The 21,077-nt window shown below is 33.7% G+C and overlaps 1 protein-coding gene across 1 annotated transcript in view; it reads right to left on the bottom strand.

The window, feature by feature from the left end:
- Positions 1-21,077, bottom strand: part of ANO5 (anoctamin 5) — a 73,328-nt gene that overhangs the window by 35,853 nt on the left and 16,398 nt on the right. The window contains exons 3-8 of the mRNA XM_019742616.3: positions 19,699-19,749; positions 14,792-14,833; positions 12,243-12,356; positions 7,330-7,398; positions 5,589-5,873; positions 574-687 (exon numbers count right to left, since the gene is read on the bottom strand). Of these exons, the coding sequence (XP_019598175.3) occupies positions 574-687; positions 5,589-5,873; positions 7,330-7,398; positions 12,243-12,356; positions 14,792-14,833; positions 19,699-19,749 (675 nt within the window). The remainder of the gene's footprint in view (positions 1-573; positions 688-5,588; positions 5,874-7,329; positions 7,399-12,242; positions 12,357-14,791; positions 14,834-19,698; positions 19,750-21,077) is intronic.

Here is a 21,077-nt window from a genome sequence, read left to right as displayed (position 1 = left end):
GTCTCTTAGGACTGAAGTCTTTAGCTTGTTTTTCAATTGCACACATGCATTATTTCCCAGAAACTCCTAGTCTGTGAGGTTGGATTCATGGTTATGATCTAACAATACCTAACAGAATGCTTTACATATAATTAAAACCAATTATGCCTTTGATGAACGAATGCATGAATGCATTTAATGCATGCAGGCCATTTAAGTCCTTTAAGGCTTCAAAACTTTATGAATGAGAAAAGATCTGATGAATTCAGATAGAAATTTCCAAATATTACATTCTAAAATGTTATTTTAATAGAACTGCTATTTTCAATGTGGGTCCTAAAGAAAAATCACGTGCAACTGTAAATAATTTTTTTCAAAGTGAATTTCCATTAAAAGCTCAATATGAAGCTGTCTTAACTATGTGTTTCAGCACAGCTGGTAAAGCTCTCAGGGATTTTCCCAACATGTGAGAGAATTAAACAAACTGTTAAAAAAAGAGGAAGCAAATGGAAGATTCTTTCTCCTAACAAGGCAACTTCTGAATGTGGAAGAAGGAAAATAGGCTCAATATTTTAAAACCAAGATTATACTTACATCATGGAGTGGATAGGCAGATGAGTAAGTGTGCGAAGTTAGCAGTCTTTCAATCCCAAACTTTTTCTTCCCTTCTTCTACGCCAAAAGGACACCGTGAGAGAATATAATAAACCTACAAGATAAGCAGAAAGAGACACACATTTCAAAACTTTACGCTTCCCACACTTTTTTCAATCATAATTCAATAATGTCTACTTCGAATGTAGATCGAGGCTCTGATTACAGAGGGAACGTTCCCTTTGTTATTTGGGGGAAGATGGAGAAGGTGAGGCTCTGAGGAGTTTGCAGGTATTTTAGCTCCTGGGTATGAGAGCTCCATATTTCCTTGGGGAGAGAGGAGAATGAATCATAACTTATTCTCCTGTCCCAAGCTCCTCGGAGTCTCTTGTGCCAGAATTTCTACTATAATCAAGGCTTCAAGTTGGAGTTTAATTATCACTGCTACTGATTCAGTTAAAAGAATATGGAGTAGAATTGATACTTGGGCAAGTGGTCTTGAATACTTTTTTAATTAATTACTCTGATAATTTATATGGGGCTTTTTCCTGATATGTGAATTCATTAACTCAAGATGATCATAGCTCTACAACTATTTTGCAGTCACTTATATCTTTATATCCGTTTTCTCCTCCATATAATTTGGGCTTTGGTGTCCTCTGCTCTTATGTTTCTGTCAATTCAATCTTACCTGCTTTTCATGTTCCAGCAACTTTGCAGAATCTCTGCTTGTCTGATTGCTAAATTTGGTCTTTTTAGCATTGTTTTAGCTATAATTCCCTTCCCCCCTTTTTAATATTTCATCATTTAAGGAATTGTTGACTGAAATGGTTGTTGTCTTTGAACCACCATTACCTAATCTGGTTATTCACTGGAACTTACTATTCCACCTTGGTAAAAAATTCATAATTTATATAAGGTAGTTTTATAAATAATGTGATAAATACTGTTTCCTTAGGAAAGATTTACCAAAATAAGTTGTATTGGGATATTTACAAAGTGGAAAATTTTACTCTTCTAGATATTAAAAGTTATTATAAAGCTATGGTAATAAACACAGCATGGTATTGTCAAATAAAAACAAATGCAGGCTTAGGAAAGGATTTCATTCAAAAACCTTATTGTGAGAGGGTGATAGGAACTATTGCAAGAGGGAGATCTGTTAACATCTGCACAGTTAGGCAGAAAAGGACTTTGCCTTTACAGGGAGAAGTAAGCCAGGCTCCCAGAGTGTCTTTCTTTGTGTTAAGAAAGGGCTATTCTACAAGCCAACATTGGCTCAGGTTGGGGTAGATCAAAGTTTAGGGTCCTGTAGAGCAGAAAGAAGTTTAATTAAAGTTTGGTCAATTCAGCTAACAAGTTTTTATGAATCAATGGGGATAAATAATTCAGCCAAACATTTATGAAACAAAGAATGGGAATGTGGAGGGTCTGATTCTGACTCTTATTACTATAAAGTAATAACAATGGGGAAAAATTGTAAGGGTTACTATAGATATAAGAGAACTGAAATTTATCTTGTGCCAAAAGGGAATGAGAATTCATCCAACTCCCTTTTCTTAGAGCATTTCCTACAGAGAAATTATAATTATAAAATCTTTCTCTATCCCTTTGAGAGGTGTGTTAAGTCTTTTTGAAAGCTAAGTAAGCCTCTTGCCAATTTTCCACCCCAGGAGTGCTTTTCTTTAGTTTTCTAGGAGCTGTCTCTTTTAAATGTAAATCTCAAGAAAGATGGCATTCCTATCTGCCTGTCTCTATGTGAGCATAGTGCAGGTACCTGGATGTAAGTTGTAACTATCTGCTTGACACAGAGATATTAGAAGTTTTATTTATTTTTTATTTTTTTGGATAAAGACAACAAACACTTCAATTACCAGGTGAATTTGGAATGAACTATGTGGCAAACAGTGCTGTAAAATCAGTCTGTGTGTGTGTGGGGGGGGGGGGGGCGGTTATCTATGAATAGGCTTTAAGTCATATGGAGAAGGGTAATTCTTCATAGTAAGCAGTTTCCCAGAATGAGAAGAGTGGGGGATTTCTTTAACTGTCCCTGTTTTCCAGGACTACAAGAACTCAGGTAAAGTTCAACATTGTCAGTATTGACACAAAAATAGACAAAGAGATCAAAATCAAGCCCAGCAATAGACTCGTGATGATACAGATATTTGAGTTATGACAAAGAAAGAATTGTAGAACAGTATAAAAAAGTATTAAATTGGTGCAAGTAGTAATTGGTGCAAGTTGAATAACTACACATATGGGCAAAATATGGCCTCCATTTCAAACTATAAAAATTAATTCCAGGTGGGTAGTAGTTTTCAATGTAAAAAGCAAAATAATACAACACCTAGAAGATAATACAGGAAATTAACTTCATGATCTTGGTCGTCGTTAAAGTTTAAGAGCATTATTCATAAAGCAAAGGCTTGAGAAATTTGACTACAGTAAAATTAAAAACATCTGTTTATCAAAAGAAACCATTAAAAAAAAGAAAAGGGAAGCACAAAGTAGAAAAAGATCAGTAAAATAGACGATGCAAAAAGGGCTCATATAAAAATATATACAAACAGTTCTTACAAATCAACTAGGGAAGACCTAACTGGAAAGCAGACAAGAGACTTTAGCCTGCACTTCATGAAAGTGCGTCTCTAAATGCCTAATAAATACGTACAAGGAGATCAATCTCATTCACACCAGAGAAATGCAAATTAAAGCCATAATAACACACACACACAAATAAATTTCCATATGAAGTAACACAAGTGAATGAACAAAAGCACATACAGAGCAAAATTCATCACCCAAATAAATGCTGAGCCAAAGCCAGACTCTAAAGAATGAATACATGCTGCACGACTCCATTTTTATAAAATTTAAAGCAGGCTAAACGAATTGCTGCTGTGAGAAGTCAGAGTCGACATTTGCTGAGGATGATGGGAATAGTGATGGCAGGAGGCACTAGGGCTTCTGGGTGCTAGGAAGGTTTTCTCTTTTGATCTGGGTGGTGGTTACATGGCTGGGCATTTTGTGAGGTGATAATTCCGTGATGTATACACTTATAACTTGTGGGCCTATCTCCACTTATGTTACTAGGACTCTAAATTAGTACATGTTTTTATACAGTGTGATAGTGTAATCTATTATCTACATATCTATATATCTACATTTAGATGTATAGATATACACTTTTAAATGTGAATGCCTTTAGATTCAGAAATTTTATGTGGTATCCATTTTGTAAAAAAATTTACATAGATTCTGAAATATATAAATATCGGGTTGTAAACTGCGAGATTATTTGTAATATCAGGAAAGTTAGAAACAAACTCAATAGCTGTCAGAAATTGAAATGTTTAATAAAATTATGTTATATATATACAAGACGTTACAAAATATGTATCATGAGGTACATAGGATGGTTGTGAAGATGCTTTGAAAAGTATGAAATTTTACACTAATGTAAGATGCTCTTGTAATATTGTTTAATCTGTACATACATAAACCACAGGATAAGGATGGGAAAGAAGGGAGTGTTATATCTTAATCTTCCAAATAACTTCTTCAATAGAGCAAGAATAGAATTGCTCTACCGTGAAGGGGGGGAAATTGTTGTGTTTTAATGCTGAATCAACCTAAGGTATTGATACTCTTTACAAAGAACAAGTACAGATAAATGAATACTGACATTTTTATTGCTGATCAAGTTCCTAATTTGTTCCTATAAGTTCACTGGTCTTTAGTTAGCAACTTTTTAGTGTTACAAGTATATCTGAAGTTCTTAACCGTTTGCACAGTGTCTCCCATACATTTTTTCATTTGATTCTCCCAGTAATGCCAGTATTATCACTATCTCTATTTTAAGACAGGTTATCTTATTTAGAAAGTAGCAGAGTTATGACCTGAAACCAGGATTTCTGATTCCATGTCATGTGCTCTTTATTCCCTCATAGGTTGCCTCTTAGGTTTGTTGTTGTTTTTTAATCCTGGTGAGAAAAGGGAGACACTTTTCAGTTTGTAGATTCACATTCATATACATAAATTCCAGGCATTACATTTTGTTTAATATTCCTGTCAGTAAACTTTAAAAAAAAAATAGATGTAGGAACGAGAAAAAGTGATTATTTCAAAATCCTTCTAAGACACTTAAGAGTACTGAACCTAAAGGGAATGACATCTCTAATTGCTCAAGGAAAGAGAATAAATAAAATCAAGGGTCTTGTGATTGTTAGAACCTTGGTAATTACATTAATAGGCAATAGATGGAAAGGGTAAGAGCAACAAAGATCCTGAATTTTTTCCTCTAAAATCAGATCAATAATAATAATAATATCAACCACTTATTAAGTACTTACTTAGTAGGTTCCAGAAACTGTTCAAAGCCTTTCAAACCTTAACTCATTTAATTCTCAGGGTTAACCTAAGTGTATGAGGTGAATTATTCCTATCTTCACATGAAGAAACTATGGCAAAGAAACTGTGATTCTTTAGAAGGTTTTAAATGGTAAACTTAAAGATCCTAGGACTACAAATGGAGAAGAAATATTATTATTCAAAAGACTGAAAATGGTTTTAAGTGAAAAAAAAAAGTTCTGAGGTTTCTCAAATGCTATCTATATACAAAGAACTTAAAACATTCCATTGCCATTTGGAATGACCAATAGTCCTCCCACACTGCACTAAAATTATAAAATCAACTCTAAGATCATAAAACCACTTTACAAGATCTTATAAAATCAAAGTCTTGTCTTTCAACTAAATGCTTCCCCAGGATTGCACGATGCCTCTCTTTCTTACTATGTCCACAATGTCAACCATTCAGTTTTAAAGAAATAGTTTGAGAAGCAGGGAGGTTAACAGGGTTAAGTAGTCCAAGTGGACTTTCAAACCCATCCAACACCACTAAATAAATTATCAAAAATCTACCCAGAATACCTTGCAGACATAGTGTTGCATATGCACACGTATAAAATCACACACAGGCACATATCCCTTAGCCCGAAGGTGTTCTCTACCTACAATTCTGTTCCTTGATGAGGATGGAAAGAAGCTTGACTTGTCATCAATGAGGAAGAGTTCCTGGCGATGTCTGGTGAACTGGGCAGTGAAATATTCAGGATGAGGATGCTTCACATTCCTTGGGAGCTTCAGAGGCCCAAGCATATAGCTAAAGGGGACTTTCTCAGGTCGGGGAATATCACTCTCCTTAATAGGCATTTTGATTCCCAACACTTCGGCATAAGTAGCTAATACCTCCCAAGGGGCATGGATCTTGACAAAATAAGTTTTTCCATCTTCAGAGTTCTGTATAAAAAGGAAGCAAAATAACAGAAAGCTTATTGATCTGTTTGTTACTGAGCTAATTAAAGAACAGAAACAAAATTGTATAAAATCTCAAACAAATTAAAGATGTCACAGGAATTTCAACATATTGAAATTTTCAGCAAAACATTTAGAACAGCAAATGCTCAAAACAGATACTGTGTTTCCCTGAAAATCAGTTCTAATGCATCCGTTGGAGCAACAATTAATATAAAACCCAGTCTTATATAAGACCTGGTATTATATTATATTATATCATATCATATCATAATATACCCAGCCTTATACTATATATAAGATCTGGTATTATATTTTATTTTATTTTATTTTATTTTATTTTATTTTATATTATATTATTATATTATATTATATTATATTATATTATATTATATTATATTATATTATATTAAAGACCCGGTCTTATAGTATAGTAAAATAAGACGGGGTCTTACATAAATTTTTGCTCCAAAACACGCATTAGAGCTGATTGTCCAGCTAAGTCTTATTTTCGGGGAAACAGAGTATATACTATACATTATACTTACATATACATGTATGTATATATATTTTATATACGTGTGAGAGAGAGAGACAGATACAGAGAGAGGCAAAGAGAGAATATTTTTAAAAATATATTTCAGGGTCAATGTACACTAGTGTGAAACCCATAGATACATACGTTGTTCTGGGCAATCTAAGTGTTTAGCAACTAGCTATGCACAAAGAATTAGGCTTAGCGTATATGAGGGATACATGCAAAGTATAAGATGCACTCACTCTTTTACCCAGTCTCTACACCTAAGGGAAGAACTTTAGATAATAAGGGTTCATTAAACAGGAGAAGGACTATGTTATAGATTATGTGGTGTGACACATATTTATTAGTTCAGTAAAAACAGGAAAAAATAAGAACTAGAGAGTATTAATTTAGAACGAGAGAGCATTAGAGTTTCAAGGACAGAGTGAGATCTGAAATAGGTCTTTAAAAACAATTTTGAAGGAAATTCTAGAAAACTTGTAAATGACAGGAGGTTAAAAAAAAGAGAGAACACGGCATATTCATGAGCAGTAAAAGTGCGTTGGCTTAAATAGCCGTTGTGTGACAAAGCAGCCAATTTAACCAGCAGTTAAGGTGCCGGGTTGCAGGCAGCCTTCAAAATGAGACAGATATAAAATAAAAACCACATCTTCACTTCCTTTGTATCCTGAATAGAATTATTTATGTCTATTTTTAAAGTGTTCTACTCATCATCTTATATTTGGAGCGAAGATCAACTTCCCTGAACAACCACAGGCATTACCATCCCCAGTGTACATATCTGTCGCCAAAAAATATTATTGTATTGCTCCCAAACACAAAGTTTATCCACTCAAGCATCAGAGAGGAGAAAACACTTCAAACACCAAGATTCTGGTATAAATTCACAACTACTTTTACCGTTTTGTCTTCAATTTCCAACTCAAGACCTGTTTTTCTGAGATTATGTTCAAACTCTTTTCTTCTTTCCTATGGAAAAACAAATCAATAGAATTATGTAGAACACTATTCACGCATTGATAAATACACTTGTCACACGATGACTGTGCCCCTTGGCTTCGTATGGTTGCATATGAAAGTACTCTATATAGTATTCCCATCCTACTGCCATATACTACTTTTCACCTAGACTATAATTCACAATATGACTATAAAAATCCAATACATCTAGGAATAATATTCAGGAAATGTGCAGGATTTCTATCTGAAAACATTTTACTAAATAACATATATGAAACCTGATAAACAGAGAGCCATATCATGCTCCTAGTTGGAAAGACATAGTATTACAAAGATTATCAGTACTCTTCAAGTAAATTATATTCTTAATGCAATTTTCAGCCAAAATATCATCATGACTTTTTAATCTTGAAGAACAGAATAGCTTCACTTATGAAAAGTAAAATTAAATTAAATACAAATAATCATTACTTGTGGGCTCCAAAGCAATGCTTTGATGGCTGAAAAATCTTTTGACTTTAATTATGATTTAAGTGTGAAAAATTTCATAATAACTGCAATTTTAAAAGGCTTCATTAAGATATTCTAGGACTCTCATATTCAAATGCATATGTCTACCTTGAGATATCTTCAAACTTCACCAGGAATAAAATATAATTTTAATGTGTTCTTTTTCTCTCCTTCCAATGTTTACTATTATACATATAAGAACAGGTATCTGATAATGGTATAAGTTCTCCTTTCTCAGTGACCCTTTCATAATTGCTCTTCTCCTACGTTACCAAAATAAGGCAGACAGGAAACCAAAAAAGGTGGCAGAGGGACATTAAAATTACTCATCAGTACTGAAAAGTGAGTAATTCTTTTCATTGTAGTAACAAATGTGTTTGCAAGTCATATAGTTGCCAATTCTCTGAGTTCCGCAATAGGGCTAATAGGACTGTTAGTTCACAGATCACTAAACATTACTTTTATGATAAATCACTTTGTAATTTGTATAACTCAGGAGCTCAAAAAAGATTAAAACTGCTAAAATAATACTTTTTCTAATCTAATTATTTATCTGAATAAGCTTAATTTACACTAACATATATAACACTAACATATATAGAAACAAAACAGGAATATATTTGAAGCTGAACCATCTCATTCTTGGAATAATTCTCATTCATCTATGAATAAAGAAAATCTTTTTTTAAAGCCCCGCTGCCCATCTCATTAATTGATGCATTTATGATGAGTTTACTTTTTGTTTGATAGTTACTTGTCAAATTTGTAATAGGTTTATGATATTTTCTCAATTATGTACTTGTACGATTGTAAAAAAACTCAAAACAAAGGAAAAAGTTTAAGCCTTAGACTGTTATAGTTAAAGGAAATAAAAGCATTTCAATGTAAGTGCATCTATTTGTTGTAGAGACTTACAACTGAACAAAAATAAAAGACTACCAAAGATAAAACATTTACATTAAGAAAAATTTATGTGGGGAAAGTGGAATGGAAATTTTAGGTGGAGTAAAAATAAATGATGTAAAATTTTAAGTGTTGAAGGGTTTATTCATGTAATTTATTATTTTAAATGAATGATGTTGGGTATCAAATTTCCATGGAATTTACTTTCTACGGATATATGCCAAAAAGTGATTTTACTGGACCACTTACAATACAGTGTAAATTACATCCTTTGGAACTATTGAAATGTATGATGAATAATAGTAGATGGGAAGATTTTTAGATAGTTCAGGCTTTTATGGGAAGTTCATGAATTCATTATACACCTGCCAACTCTGAAATGTCTGTAAAAACTCCAAGCAGAGATGCAGAATAGTCATATAGCAGAGAAGCATGGACTGAAAAGGCAAACTTTGGAATTAGCACAGGCATATGTTTAAAACTGTGAAACAGGATATATCTCCAAAGAAATCAATGTACGTTAAGAAGAGGATTAAGAACTGGATCCCGAGGCACGACAATAATAAGGGATCATGGAGAAAAAAAGATTGAGACGAAGCAACTAATGAAATAAGAAAAAACAAGAGAATGAGGAGTCCTGGAAGCCAAGTGAAGCACACACGTAATAGAGAAGGGAATGATAAACTGTAGCAAATGCTGCTAATAGGTCAAGTAAATGAGGGCTGTGACTTAATCATTGGATTTATTTATATGAAGATCAGCAGAGCGGTTGAGCTGAAGGCCTGATAAAAATGGTTTTAAGAGAAAATTAGTCAGAAAGGAATTTGAGAAATGAACAGTAGCTGGCAATGAAATTGAGATCAAGAGAAGGTTTTTGTTCTTGTTTTTTTTTTTTTTTTTTTTTTTTTAATATGGAAGAATTAACAAGCTGTTGAAAGAAACATCCAGTAAAGAACAACACAAAATATAATTTAGGAGAAGAAAGACTTGTACAAGCAATATCCCGAGGCAGGCATACAGAAAAGCGTTAACGTAACAGGTTTGAAACTGCTATCCTTAGAAAGGCCTGCTTGCAAGTTTGGCTCTGGTGTCTAGGAACCTGTTTTGGGGAGGGTTCCCACCATTACCAGGAGTGATAATAGCCAGTCACTTTACCTTAACTGGTTGTACAATGTAGTTTATGCTAAACATCTGCTTTCCTTCGGGAACTATGAAATGTTGGTAGGTGCTAGGCAGAAGTTGACAAGGTGATCAGCTCCCAATAAAATCCCAGGGCACTGTGCGTCCTTAATGATCTTCCCTGGTAGAGATAACACTTCACCTGTTACCAGAGGAATTAAGTACATTCTGTATAACTCCACTGAGAGAAAACTCTTTTTGTAAGCTTGCTCCGAGTTTCCTCTGGACTTTGCCACATGCATCTTTTCCCTTTGCTGATTTTGTGTTGTATCATTTCACTGCAATGAAACGCAGCCATTGAGTCTGACTGTATGCAGTGCCCTATGAGTCCCTCTAATGAATCACCAAACCTGGGGGTAGTCTTGGTGACTCATGAATAGTAAGTAACAAGAAATGGGATGGTGGCTTTTGGTAGAAGGATAAATAATTTGTCTATGTTAACAGGAAGAATGGTAGACTATACAACTAAACGTGCTGGTGGATGGACAGTTATGATGATGGAAATTTAGAATTTTTCTTCTACTTGCTTCAGTTTTCTCAGTGAACTAGAAAGTCTGATCAGCTAAGCTTGAAAATGGAAGGAGGTATTGGAGGTGTGAGAAGAGAGAAAAAGTTATAAAACAGTCATCTCACAAAGTGGGAAGCAGAATAGAATAAGGAAATAAAGTATGATTGCCAGACAGCAAAGCATTAGGACTCAGCTGAGGTCCAAGGACACAAATATGAGGTAAAATCAGTACATGAACTATATGCTTTTCTTTCTGCATGGTTCTGGCATACAGTAGGTGGAGAGTTGGGTTTAACTAAAACTGTTGTTCTGCCAAGTAAGTATAATTGAAAGAAGGGCATGGGATTTGATGGCCTGTGTAATAGAGTGATTACATTTGTTGACATGAGATTCAAACTGGATCAGTCTAGAAAAGAGGTAGATATGGAGCAGCAGTAAAGATAATTGTATCTTATCTGGTCCTGAGGCATTGGAAGGAAGGAGGGTATTGGTCAGAAAGATTTGAGGGGTTGGTCAGACGGATGGATGGATGCCTGGAATGAGATTATAAAGAGTTGAGTTTTAACTAATGATAAGCTCTAGGGGAATGAATGGCTGAGTTAGAGACTAATTAGAAAAGGGAGTGCAAGGAACAGAGAGATTAGGATGCCAAAATAATCATCGAGCTATATGCATGGGATTATCAATGATTAAAAAAGAAATATTAGTGGAAAGAGTGATAGTGACCCAGGGGCAAAAATTGTTGAGAAATAAAAGGGAAGATCCAGGGACAGATTCATGACAGCAACAATGCAGGGTAGTGATAGCTCAGATGAGATTTAAAGGTCAGGAATTTTAGGGATGAGGAAGGGAGAATGGACTGTAACCAACTATAAGACAGGGCAAGCATTTGCTCATCTCCAGAAAAGGGCTCTGTAAGGAAAAAAACACCATTACTTGAAAAGATTGTTGGGGAAGGCAAGGAACTTCAATGAAGAGCCAGGTGTGAAGGTGACTTTCAGAGAGGAGAAGAAAATGATAAAAAGGAATAAATTTCAGAGGACCTGTTGGAAGGGTACTTTTTCAGGGAAAAGGGAGAAGAAAGGGACAATAATAAGGGATCATATTTTATATGATATTTATTTCTTATGTAAGTATGTGAGTAAATGTGTGGATATGCTTACACACATGACTTAATATATTAATTATCTGAAATATCTAACATTTATTGAGCATCCATTATGCTCTAGCCATTGTTCTAGGCATTTGGATATATGAGGACAGCAATGAACAAGGCTAAGTCCTTGGTCTTATGACCTTAATTTATGGTGTTTGACAGAGGAAACAAGTGAAAAAAAATTAGTAAGTAAGTAAGTTCAGAAAGTGATACATTATAATGAAAGGAAAATAAGGAAGAGAGCATAATGCAAAGGCTATTTCAGATAGAGTGGATTAATGAAAATTGCGTACGGAAAATATATATTTAGATATACCACTCAAATTTTAGAGGTCATATTTAAGGTAAACTATATAAAAATATACCAGTAACTTGGAAGAAGAAAAAGAAGTTAGTGTTCAAAATGTCCAAAAAATAAAACTGATTTGACACATCCATTCTTAGGTTGCCCATTTTGTAGTCTTCTCACTCAGTTTCCGCTTTCAGTAACACTTCAGAAGCTTCTGACTTTTACAACATAGTTCAGTGGTAACATCCCTGCAAACTACAGAATGTGCTGCTTTTTATTATTCCTGTTTCTCTCAGATAGGTACTTACCGCCTTTAGGTCTCCCTCTTTCTTTATATCATCAACATAGGAAAGCACAAAATCAATTTGCCTAATCCCATCTCGGAAGAAGATAGAATCTTTGCTTTGTTTATCTTTCTTAAACTGCAGAAGACATGAATGACACATGTTTAGATTATAGTTTTATTTTCAAATGGCAAAAAATTATAAGAATTAGCCAAAATTTGGTTACCATCTAATTTTTTTCAGTCCTGAATGGCAGATGAAGACAAAGAAAGAGTTTTCATCAACAGAAAACTATGCTTATTTTAGAAAATGAAGTTCCATTAACCAATAAACACTTAAGATGAAACAAAGTATATTAACAACATGCACACACAACAAAATGATGCAATTATACCAAAACATAAAATACATGTATACATTGATCCACAAATGCATATTCAGAGAGAGACTTGTTATCTTCATTAGATAACATGCCAATTAGTACAACAAATAATTCATGGTCACACACTACTTTGGGGGGTATAATTAATTATAGACCAACGAATGAATTGTACTCTAAAAAATAAACTTGTGATTAATGCTTATACTATGATTTCATAAAATGGCCACTTTCTAATTCAACCTTTGAAGAGTTAAAATAACATCAAGGTGCGGTTAAAAATTAGGAAGCAGGTAGCTTGCCACTGGCTTCACTCCAAGAAAACTCTCATGCAAATGTCCTTTCAGCACCAAATGCTTAGATGAGCTGAAATCAATCCTTTGTTTACATTTGAGTTTATCAATTCTCTCAGTATAATAATCAAACATGTAAATTCAACTTTCACATGTTGTATAGTACGTTTGCTCTTTCCCTTTCAAAACTACAAAAACACTAGAGAGTTTCAGAAAGAAAGCATTTCATGTTTGACTGACTAGATTTGCTTCGCAGCTTATATGTAACATATAATACTTAATACTTCACTAGTTATAATGTAGGCAACTTTCTAATTCTTTAGTCTGTGAATGGGGAACTGGATGTTTTAAATTTTTGTAACTGGTATTTACATTAAGTTGTAAGTTTCTTTTATGGTACTCTATGCTGTTTTTTACACAAGTCAGGCCTGGCAAACCCTCCCATAAAAAGGAATGAATGTAGAACAATCATATACAAACAAGACAAAGATCTCATGTATGATCTATGGTCTATGAACAGAGTAACTGTATTTTATCTATATGAATGCATAGTTGATGTATCTCAGAAAAAAGTAGCTCCCAATGTACAGGAGGAAATCAGTAGAAAAATGGACAAAGAAGTGAAAAACATTCAGGGAGTCGAAAGACTGAATATCAAAATATAGCAACTCAAACATTGTGTCTGAGTTCTCTGTACCCCAAGCAAAGGACACAAAATCATCTCCCTCTCCCTAAAAGCAAATAAAAGAACCTGAGAAAATTCGAACTGTTCCGTTTTACCTTGATTATAAATCACTAAAAAAGATAAAAGTAAACAAAACAAAAATAAATCATTTGAGCTATCTTGTAACTCATCATAGCATTAACATATGAAACTCATCAAAACTTCTGGAAGCCAATTGGGGCAAAAAAAAGAATACAAATTAGACTAAATATACTCAAAGCAAAAAATGAGAGGAAACAACAACAATAATCCTGTACTATAAGACTATAACAGCCATATTTTCCCTGGTAGAGTATTTTATAAAAAACAACATACATTTACAAATGCTCTTACTGTTTGGACAAGCTAAATCTAGGTCCACAGAGAGTTCTGGTGACAGAGGATATGCACATAGAAATCAACAGAAATCACACTCCGAATATTTGACTATTAAGGAAAAAACAGTACTTAGAAGATTAGTGACTCCAATTATTTTCCTCAGTGTTCTGTCAATATGGTTTATATATATATGTTATATCGATTCTCCTGAAAGCCAAAGTCTACCTAGGAAAACTCAAACTTCTATCATTATGTTGTGCTATCAGTATAAATTGTAACATTAAAAAACAAACAAACAAACAAAAAAAAGAAAAACCACTGGCAGCCTTGTAAATCACCGTGAGGTACGTGTCAGGATTGTTAACCAAAACCAGCTGAAGCCAAATGGGGCAGAAAAACCTGATAATTTTGTTACATAGAACTGAATACTATTAAAAGCTATCATTCTTTTGTTTTGCTCAAGACATAACATTAAGATCATACTTTGCAGTGTGTATATGAGTTTGTGTTTATATTTGCTCTTGGAAATGCCTATTTATAATGAGGCAAACACCTGGGTGGCTTCGCTTTGAATGAGGTAGTTATTCTCAGGTTCACGAACCTGGATTCCAGAGGTTCATCAACCTCTGAAATTTTACGTAAACTGCATGTGTGTATGTGTGTATCACAGAGGTTTCTCAGCTTTAATCAGATCCAAAAAAATATTAAAAATCACCATTCTAAAACTTCAATTGCCTGGAGAATAGGAATCAGTAACAAAGCCCCACCAAAATCTATACTATTCATTGAAAGAAAAATGACTCAGACTGTGGCTTCAGCCATTCAAAGCATAAGCAGCATCATTCAACACTGGTTTTACCAGAAGACGCCGCCTCAGGAACAAATTGTATCGCTTTGCAGGCTGTGAAGTAATCAACAGAGAGTTAGAAAATCCTGCCCAGGATTATAGAAAAGATTCCCCCAAAACAGACACCCAAACAAACAAACCCTCATTATAATCACTAAGGTGAATGTGTATGTGTGTGTATGATACTGATTGGAGGGCTGGAGAAGTTAGAAAGAAGGAAAGAGCAAAGAATGGAAGAAAACAAGAAAGAATAAAAGAAAAGACTTCAAAGTAAATTTCTGTCCTTTGTAACTTTCAATAATTCATATTTGTGGAACAGAATTAAGAAAGGAGAGAAAAGAATAATGAAAAACATGGGAGTAACAGAAATATAAAGTAAACTATAGGCATAAGAATGCATATATATCAGGCAAAGAAAGCAAAATTACTACAATTATATTGGGTCTATCTATGGTATGGAAAGTTTACCCAATAGTATAAAATATTTCAGAGCCTCCCAAAATATTGGGGGGGAAATGGAAAAGTCATTCAATTATTTAAATGCTGGGTTGTTTTTAATCTTCAGTTACCATTGCCATTATTTTTAAAACACCAAGGTAATTACTTTAAAATATCTGAAATAATCAATAGTATTTAAAAGAAAATCAAACCTATGGCACAAGAAAGCACATATTGTATTTATTTATATTATAATGAAATGATAAATAATCTAATAAAATTTTCAATAAATGGTTTCAGTTCTTGTCATGCAAAGCTTTGTTCAGACTGTTTTCCTGGAATAGGCTAAAGAGACCTAAGCAACTGATGACTACCACAGTGAAAATCCCTGCTCTGCAAAGTGATGAACCTACAATATACAGATGAGTTAATATTGCTGTTATTTAAAAACACAACAGATAGAAGGCAGATGTTGGTCATTGCGTAAAGCATATTTTAAACTGAATTCTTCTGTTGTGTTCAAATTTTTCACATCGACACTTTGGTTTTCTTGGAATCTTTCATGCGATTGACAAGTTACTGTTTTTCTCCAATGTCTTCCCTAAATTAATTACAGAATTATTAAGGTAAATGAACAAGTTGTACACTAAGGGGCCATGCCCACATTATGATATCCATTGGGTCCTGGCTTGTTTGCCTTCGTGGGCCCCTTCCTCCATTAAAAACAAACAAACAAATAAACAAACAAACAAACAAAAATACACACACAATAGTATATAATGTATAATAGTGTAATATATATTAATAGTATATAATATAGTATCCTATATACATTTTTTAAATTCTGATTTTTAAAAGAAATTAAAATTAAAGCATTTCCATGGGCTCCAAAAGTTATGGTTGGCCCTAGGAGGCACTATGTCTACTGTGACTAATGGACGTTGGCCCTGGGGTTAGGGTTTAACTAAGTACCACCGCATTCAAGAGCTGCTGAGAGGGCAGGGTATAGAAAGTTACCTAGATGATTGGTAAAAAGCCTTCTATGATAAATACATCTAATATCAAGTTAATATGCATCTTTTCCAATATACATGATATCCTGACTATAAAAACCAATGGGCTCAACACCAGTAGTTGGTCCTGAAATAGTACTGACCCAGCAATCCTTCTCCTGGGTATCTACCAAAAAAATCTGAAACATTTATCGGTCAAGATATGTGTACCCCTATGTTCATTGCAGCACTATTCACGGTGGCAAAGACATGGAAACAACTAAAGTGTCCTTCGATAGACTGTTGGATTAAGAAGATGTGGTACATATACACAATGAAATATTAGTTGCCATTTGTGACAGCATAGATGGATCTTGAGATTATCATGCTAAGTGAAATAAGTCAGACAGAAAAGGTCAAGAACCATATGATTTCACTCACATGTGGGATATAAAACTGAAAGCAACAAATGAACAAGACAAATAAACAAAAACTCATTGACACAGACAATAGTTTAGTGGTTACCACAGAGTAAGCGGGGAGATGGAGTTGACAGATGAGGGTAAAGGGGGTCAAATATATGATGATGAAAGGAGAACTGACTCTGGATGGTGAGCACACAATGTAATACATAGATGATGTATCATGGAATTGTACACTTGAAACCTATAAAATTTTACTAACCAATATCACCCCAATAAATTTAATAAAAATTAAAAGAAAAAAACTTGATTTTAAATATATTAAATGCATATCACAAAAGGACTTCATTATAAAAAGATAAAATTAAAAATCTGTAGACTAATAAACTTTTAGAATAACATTATACATATATTTCTATTATGTGCTAAATCTGTTCATTGCTATTATAAAAGATGATAACACTGAAACTAACAAAAAGGTATTTTAAAAATAATTCCTATTTCCTTGTTACCTCAGTAACTACTAGGTGTATTTATTTCTGGTTTTGTCTAAACATTGAATTTTTTAATCTGGTAAGCAACTTTATCTAAGGTACACCTTTTTCTTGCCTTTTTCATAACATTGCCCATAGTATTAAAAATTTTTTCATATATAAGAAACTTTTCATAAACATAATTTTGTCTGTATAATTTCAATTAGTTAAATGTAATCTAATTTATTTGTAAGAATGTAATTTAGAGCCCCCTCTCTAGTAAGAGTTGAAAACCTATATCATTGCTACGTAGTAGAAGTTGTCAATAGCGTCTTTCTCTTATTATATATAATTTTTAACCACTCTTCTATATTCTTCTTCCTTCATGTATTTCTTTTTTCTCACACTCTTCTTTGGCCATTTTTTGACGTCTTCAACAGGCCAGCCATGACCAATAACAGGCACTATGGTGCTGTATCTGCAGGCAGCAATTAAGAGGTTGCTGACTCCAGCTCTTGTCTCAGCTAATAGGTTCTTAGATATTAGCGAGGAAATCCAGTATCAAACTCGTAGACTTTTCCAGATTGTATATTCTAAGAGCATGGAAATCAAAATAATTCGTGGAGTCATACCATAACTCATTTGATGCTCTGAACTTCTAAGCAATGAAAGTCCAATTGTTCTTGAGACTTGGATTTCATATTAAAATCAACATTAACCCTTGATGTAAAGGATGTAGATATTCAATCTACAAACTATAAAACCCCCTTACCGAGTGAACCTTACACTAGTCCTAAATTTAAACAAAACCACAGAAATTAAATAGCAGTTAGCATATCTTGATTTCTTTGTGCTAAACACTGTGGACTCTGTATGTTTAATAATGTTATCAGGTAGATCCTGTTAACTATCAGCAAATGACAAAGACAGACAACAAGCTTGGTACATGACACGCTGGGTACTAGGAGCAGTGCACCATTGGTGCAAACAAAAATAAAACATTAAAACCAATAAAAAGTCAGTTACCAGTAAATTAAAAAAAAATCATTGATAAAATAATCCTAAATCCTAAGGAATTGCTTTCTCTTGAGTTTTAATAATCTATATGTAAGTTTTAATTTTGTAAATGGAAGTTAATTTAAAGAATCCCCAGTATGTGTGACCAGATCCTGATACACTGATGCTGTGGACTCAGCAATAGACTTCACTTTGAGAGGCTCGATAATCTTTCAGTATAGCCCACATTTAAGAATTGGTGGTTATGCTCCACCTCGCTAAGGGTAAATGAATTATTTGCAATTCTTCTGGATTGGAGATTTGTTTCTTATTCATTTTTTCATTATTTATGTATATGCTACTTGTGTATTTATTTATGTATTTATTTATATCAGTGTGCACTCATAGATATTTTATATTTCGTGTTGTAAACCCCATACAACTTTATTTTGTTGCTCAAATTGTTCTAGCTTTGGCTCTTGGGAGCTTTTTTGATTGACCCTTGAATCCCTTTGATAATACCCCTATTAATTTCGTTTTGTTTTCAGCATTTTCTTACATTCTGGCACTACAAGATGCTCTCAGCTCATCTTGTACTTTTCCTGTGTCAGTCCTAGGATCAGCCATTTCTCCAGGGAAGTTTTCTTTTAATGTCACAGAAATATCACAAAAGAAAAATCTGTATCAATTGCGGTCCTATTATTAGGCATACACAAAGAAGGATAATTGAGGAGGACTTAATAAAAACAAAATTTACAAATATGGGGTGCAAAAGAATCCCAGTATGCAGATTTAGTAATCATGAATCTATTATTATCCGTAGAACTGAAGGGAATGGGGAGAGAACAGTTACTAGAACCCAGAAGAAGAGAGTCATGTACTTAAGACATTCTTGAGAGGCTTTCTTGGATCCAACCTCAAATAAATAAGGAACCAAAACAACAAATTTTAAATTATTATAATTTGATCAACCCCACGACCTTCATTCTGGAACACTGGATCAGTGCACTGGTGAAAAGCAAAACATCATTTACATTAAAATTGTCAGTATAAGAATATAACTCTTTCCCCATCTTCCCAAATAGTATCTTTTATTTACTAAGCAATTAATGAAAAATTTTGAATCCCTTTACTAACCTCTTAATTGATATTCAAATTTGATTTTTATATAAATTGTACTTATTCATGGTTATTCTTAGGCATGTACTTACAGGCAAGAAAAATGATATATGGAGAAAGAATACTGAACTAGGCCTCAGAAACTGGAGTTCTAGTCCAAGATCCTCCCCTTAAAGATCTGGACAATTTTGGTCAAGTCATTAAACCTCTCAGACTTGTCATTTTCTCATTTGTAAAACTGAGAAATTAATTTGCAAGCAAAGTGCTATGCTTTATGTATCATTCTCATCAATATGTCTGATGTTACTTTTTTCCCCAAATGAAGCTGTTTATTTTGAAAAATAATAAATTCTCAAAAATCATGTAGGAGGATCTGAAAAATAAATGTGAACTGAGAAAGAGAGCATCACCATCCCTGAATACAAAAAGATACCCCATATGTGTCCATGCAAGAAAATATAGTACTTATCACTGCTTACCAATGTTTCTTCACCAATGAGCAAGCTGGTCTCTCTGCTGCCCAGGCTCGGCTAATAGCACCATGGGGAAGATACAAGGCTGTTAATGATAATGCAAGTGGGAAGCACACAACTTTCAACAAAAACTCTAGGTTCTCCATACAGAAACACTAAACCTGCAATTCAGGGGAGCTATGAAACACCTGAAATGGAATGCAAGACTGTATATATATATCTATCTATATCTATATCTATATCTATATCTATATCTATATCTATATCATCTACCTATATATATATATATCTACATATATATATATATGTGTATATATGCCTCATACATATGTCTGTGTATTCATGCATGTGTGGGTGTATATATGTGTATGTGTGTGTGGAGGAAAAGCTGGAGGGAGTATAAGAATTTTGGAGGCAGCTTTATCAAATAGTAAAATAAAAAAATCTAAGACACGAGAAATGGTTAAGAACTATTATATTACAGAAAAATAACGAGGAGCTCCATCATTTTAATGATGTTGAATCCTGAACAGGAAAAAAAAAGGGCAGAATTAACTGGCTATTTTAGGCCTTTGAAAACAAACATATGATGGAAATTATTAAAGTGAATACCTTGGAAAACGAACCACCAGAATTCTTAAGGATTTGTACTTATAACCCAAGAAAAAAATGATACTTGGATATAAATACACACAAACCACTTGTAATTGAAGCAATAGTGATGCCTCACTTGGTGTATGGTGGATTTTAAATCCTCATGGTCCAGGATAGACGGCACACCACATCACATATTCCTGAGATCACTTCTTAGCAGTTTCTAGTGATAGGTAGAGTAGCGTGCTATGGAGAGGCAGCAGCTAGGAGAAATGACCTGAAATACATGCCTGGACTGGGAATTCACTTACCTGGTTCTTGGAATATCACAAACAGCATCTCATTACACCCAGGTGATGCTGGGGAGATCAGTTTTGAAAAGAAGAGATAAAATGCGCTATGGGCATATTTTTAAAAAAGAATTCAAAGGGCATCTTGGAAATATATCCAATGCTATAATAGTTAAGTCACAGAATGTGCCACAAAAAAAGCAGTAACTTATCTGTGTTTTTAAGGAGGACAAGAAAGAGAGAATTTTGAACACGTATCTATTTTCACACTACATTATTCAATATAAATTCCATGAAAAGATAAATGTCATCAATGGTATTAAAGTTATCCTGAAACACTGGGGAGAGCTGTAGAAAAACTGTCTATGAGTAAATAAATGCTCAAAATTCTATTTCACTGATAGGTGATTCTATCTCCCTGTGGACCTTGAATGAATTGCATTAGCTCACCTAAAAATGTTAGATATAAAATAAATACCTAATATCTTGATCATTCAATTT

The sequence above is a fragment of the Rhinolophus sinicus genome, chromosome 14 (genome assembly GCF_057876585.1).
Source record: "Rhinolophus sinicus isolate RSI-liver-muscle chromosome 14, RSI-T2T, whole genome shotgun sequence".
Lineage (NCBI taxonomy): Eukaryota > Metazoa > Chordata > Mammalia > Chiroptera > Rhinolophidae > Rhinolophus > Rhinolophus sinicus.
This window is presented reverse-complemented; position numbering and strand designations above follow the sequence as displayed.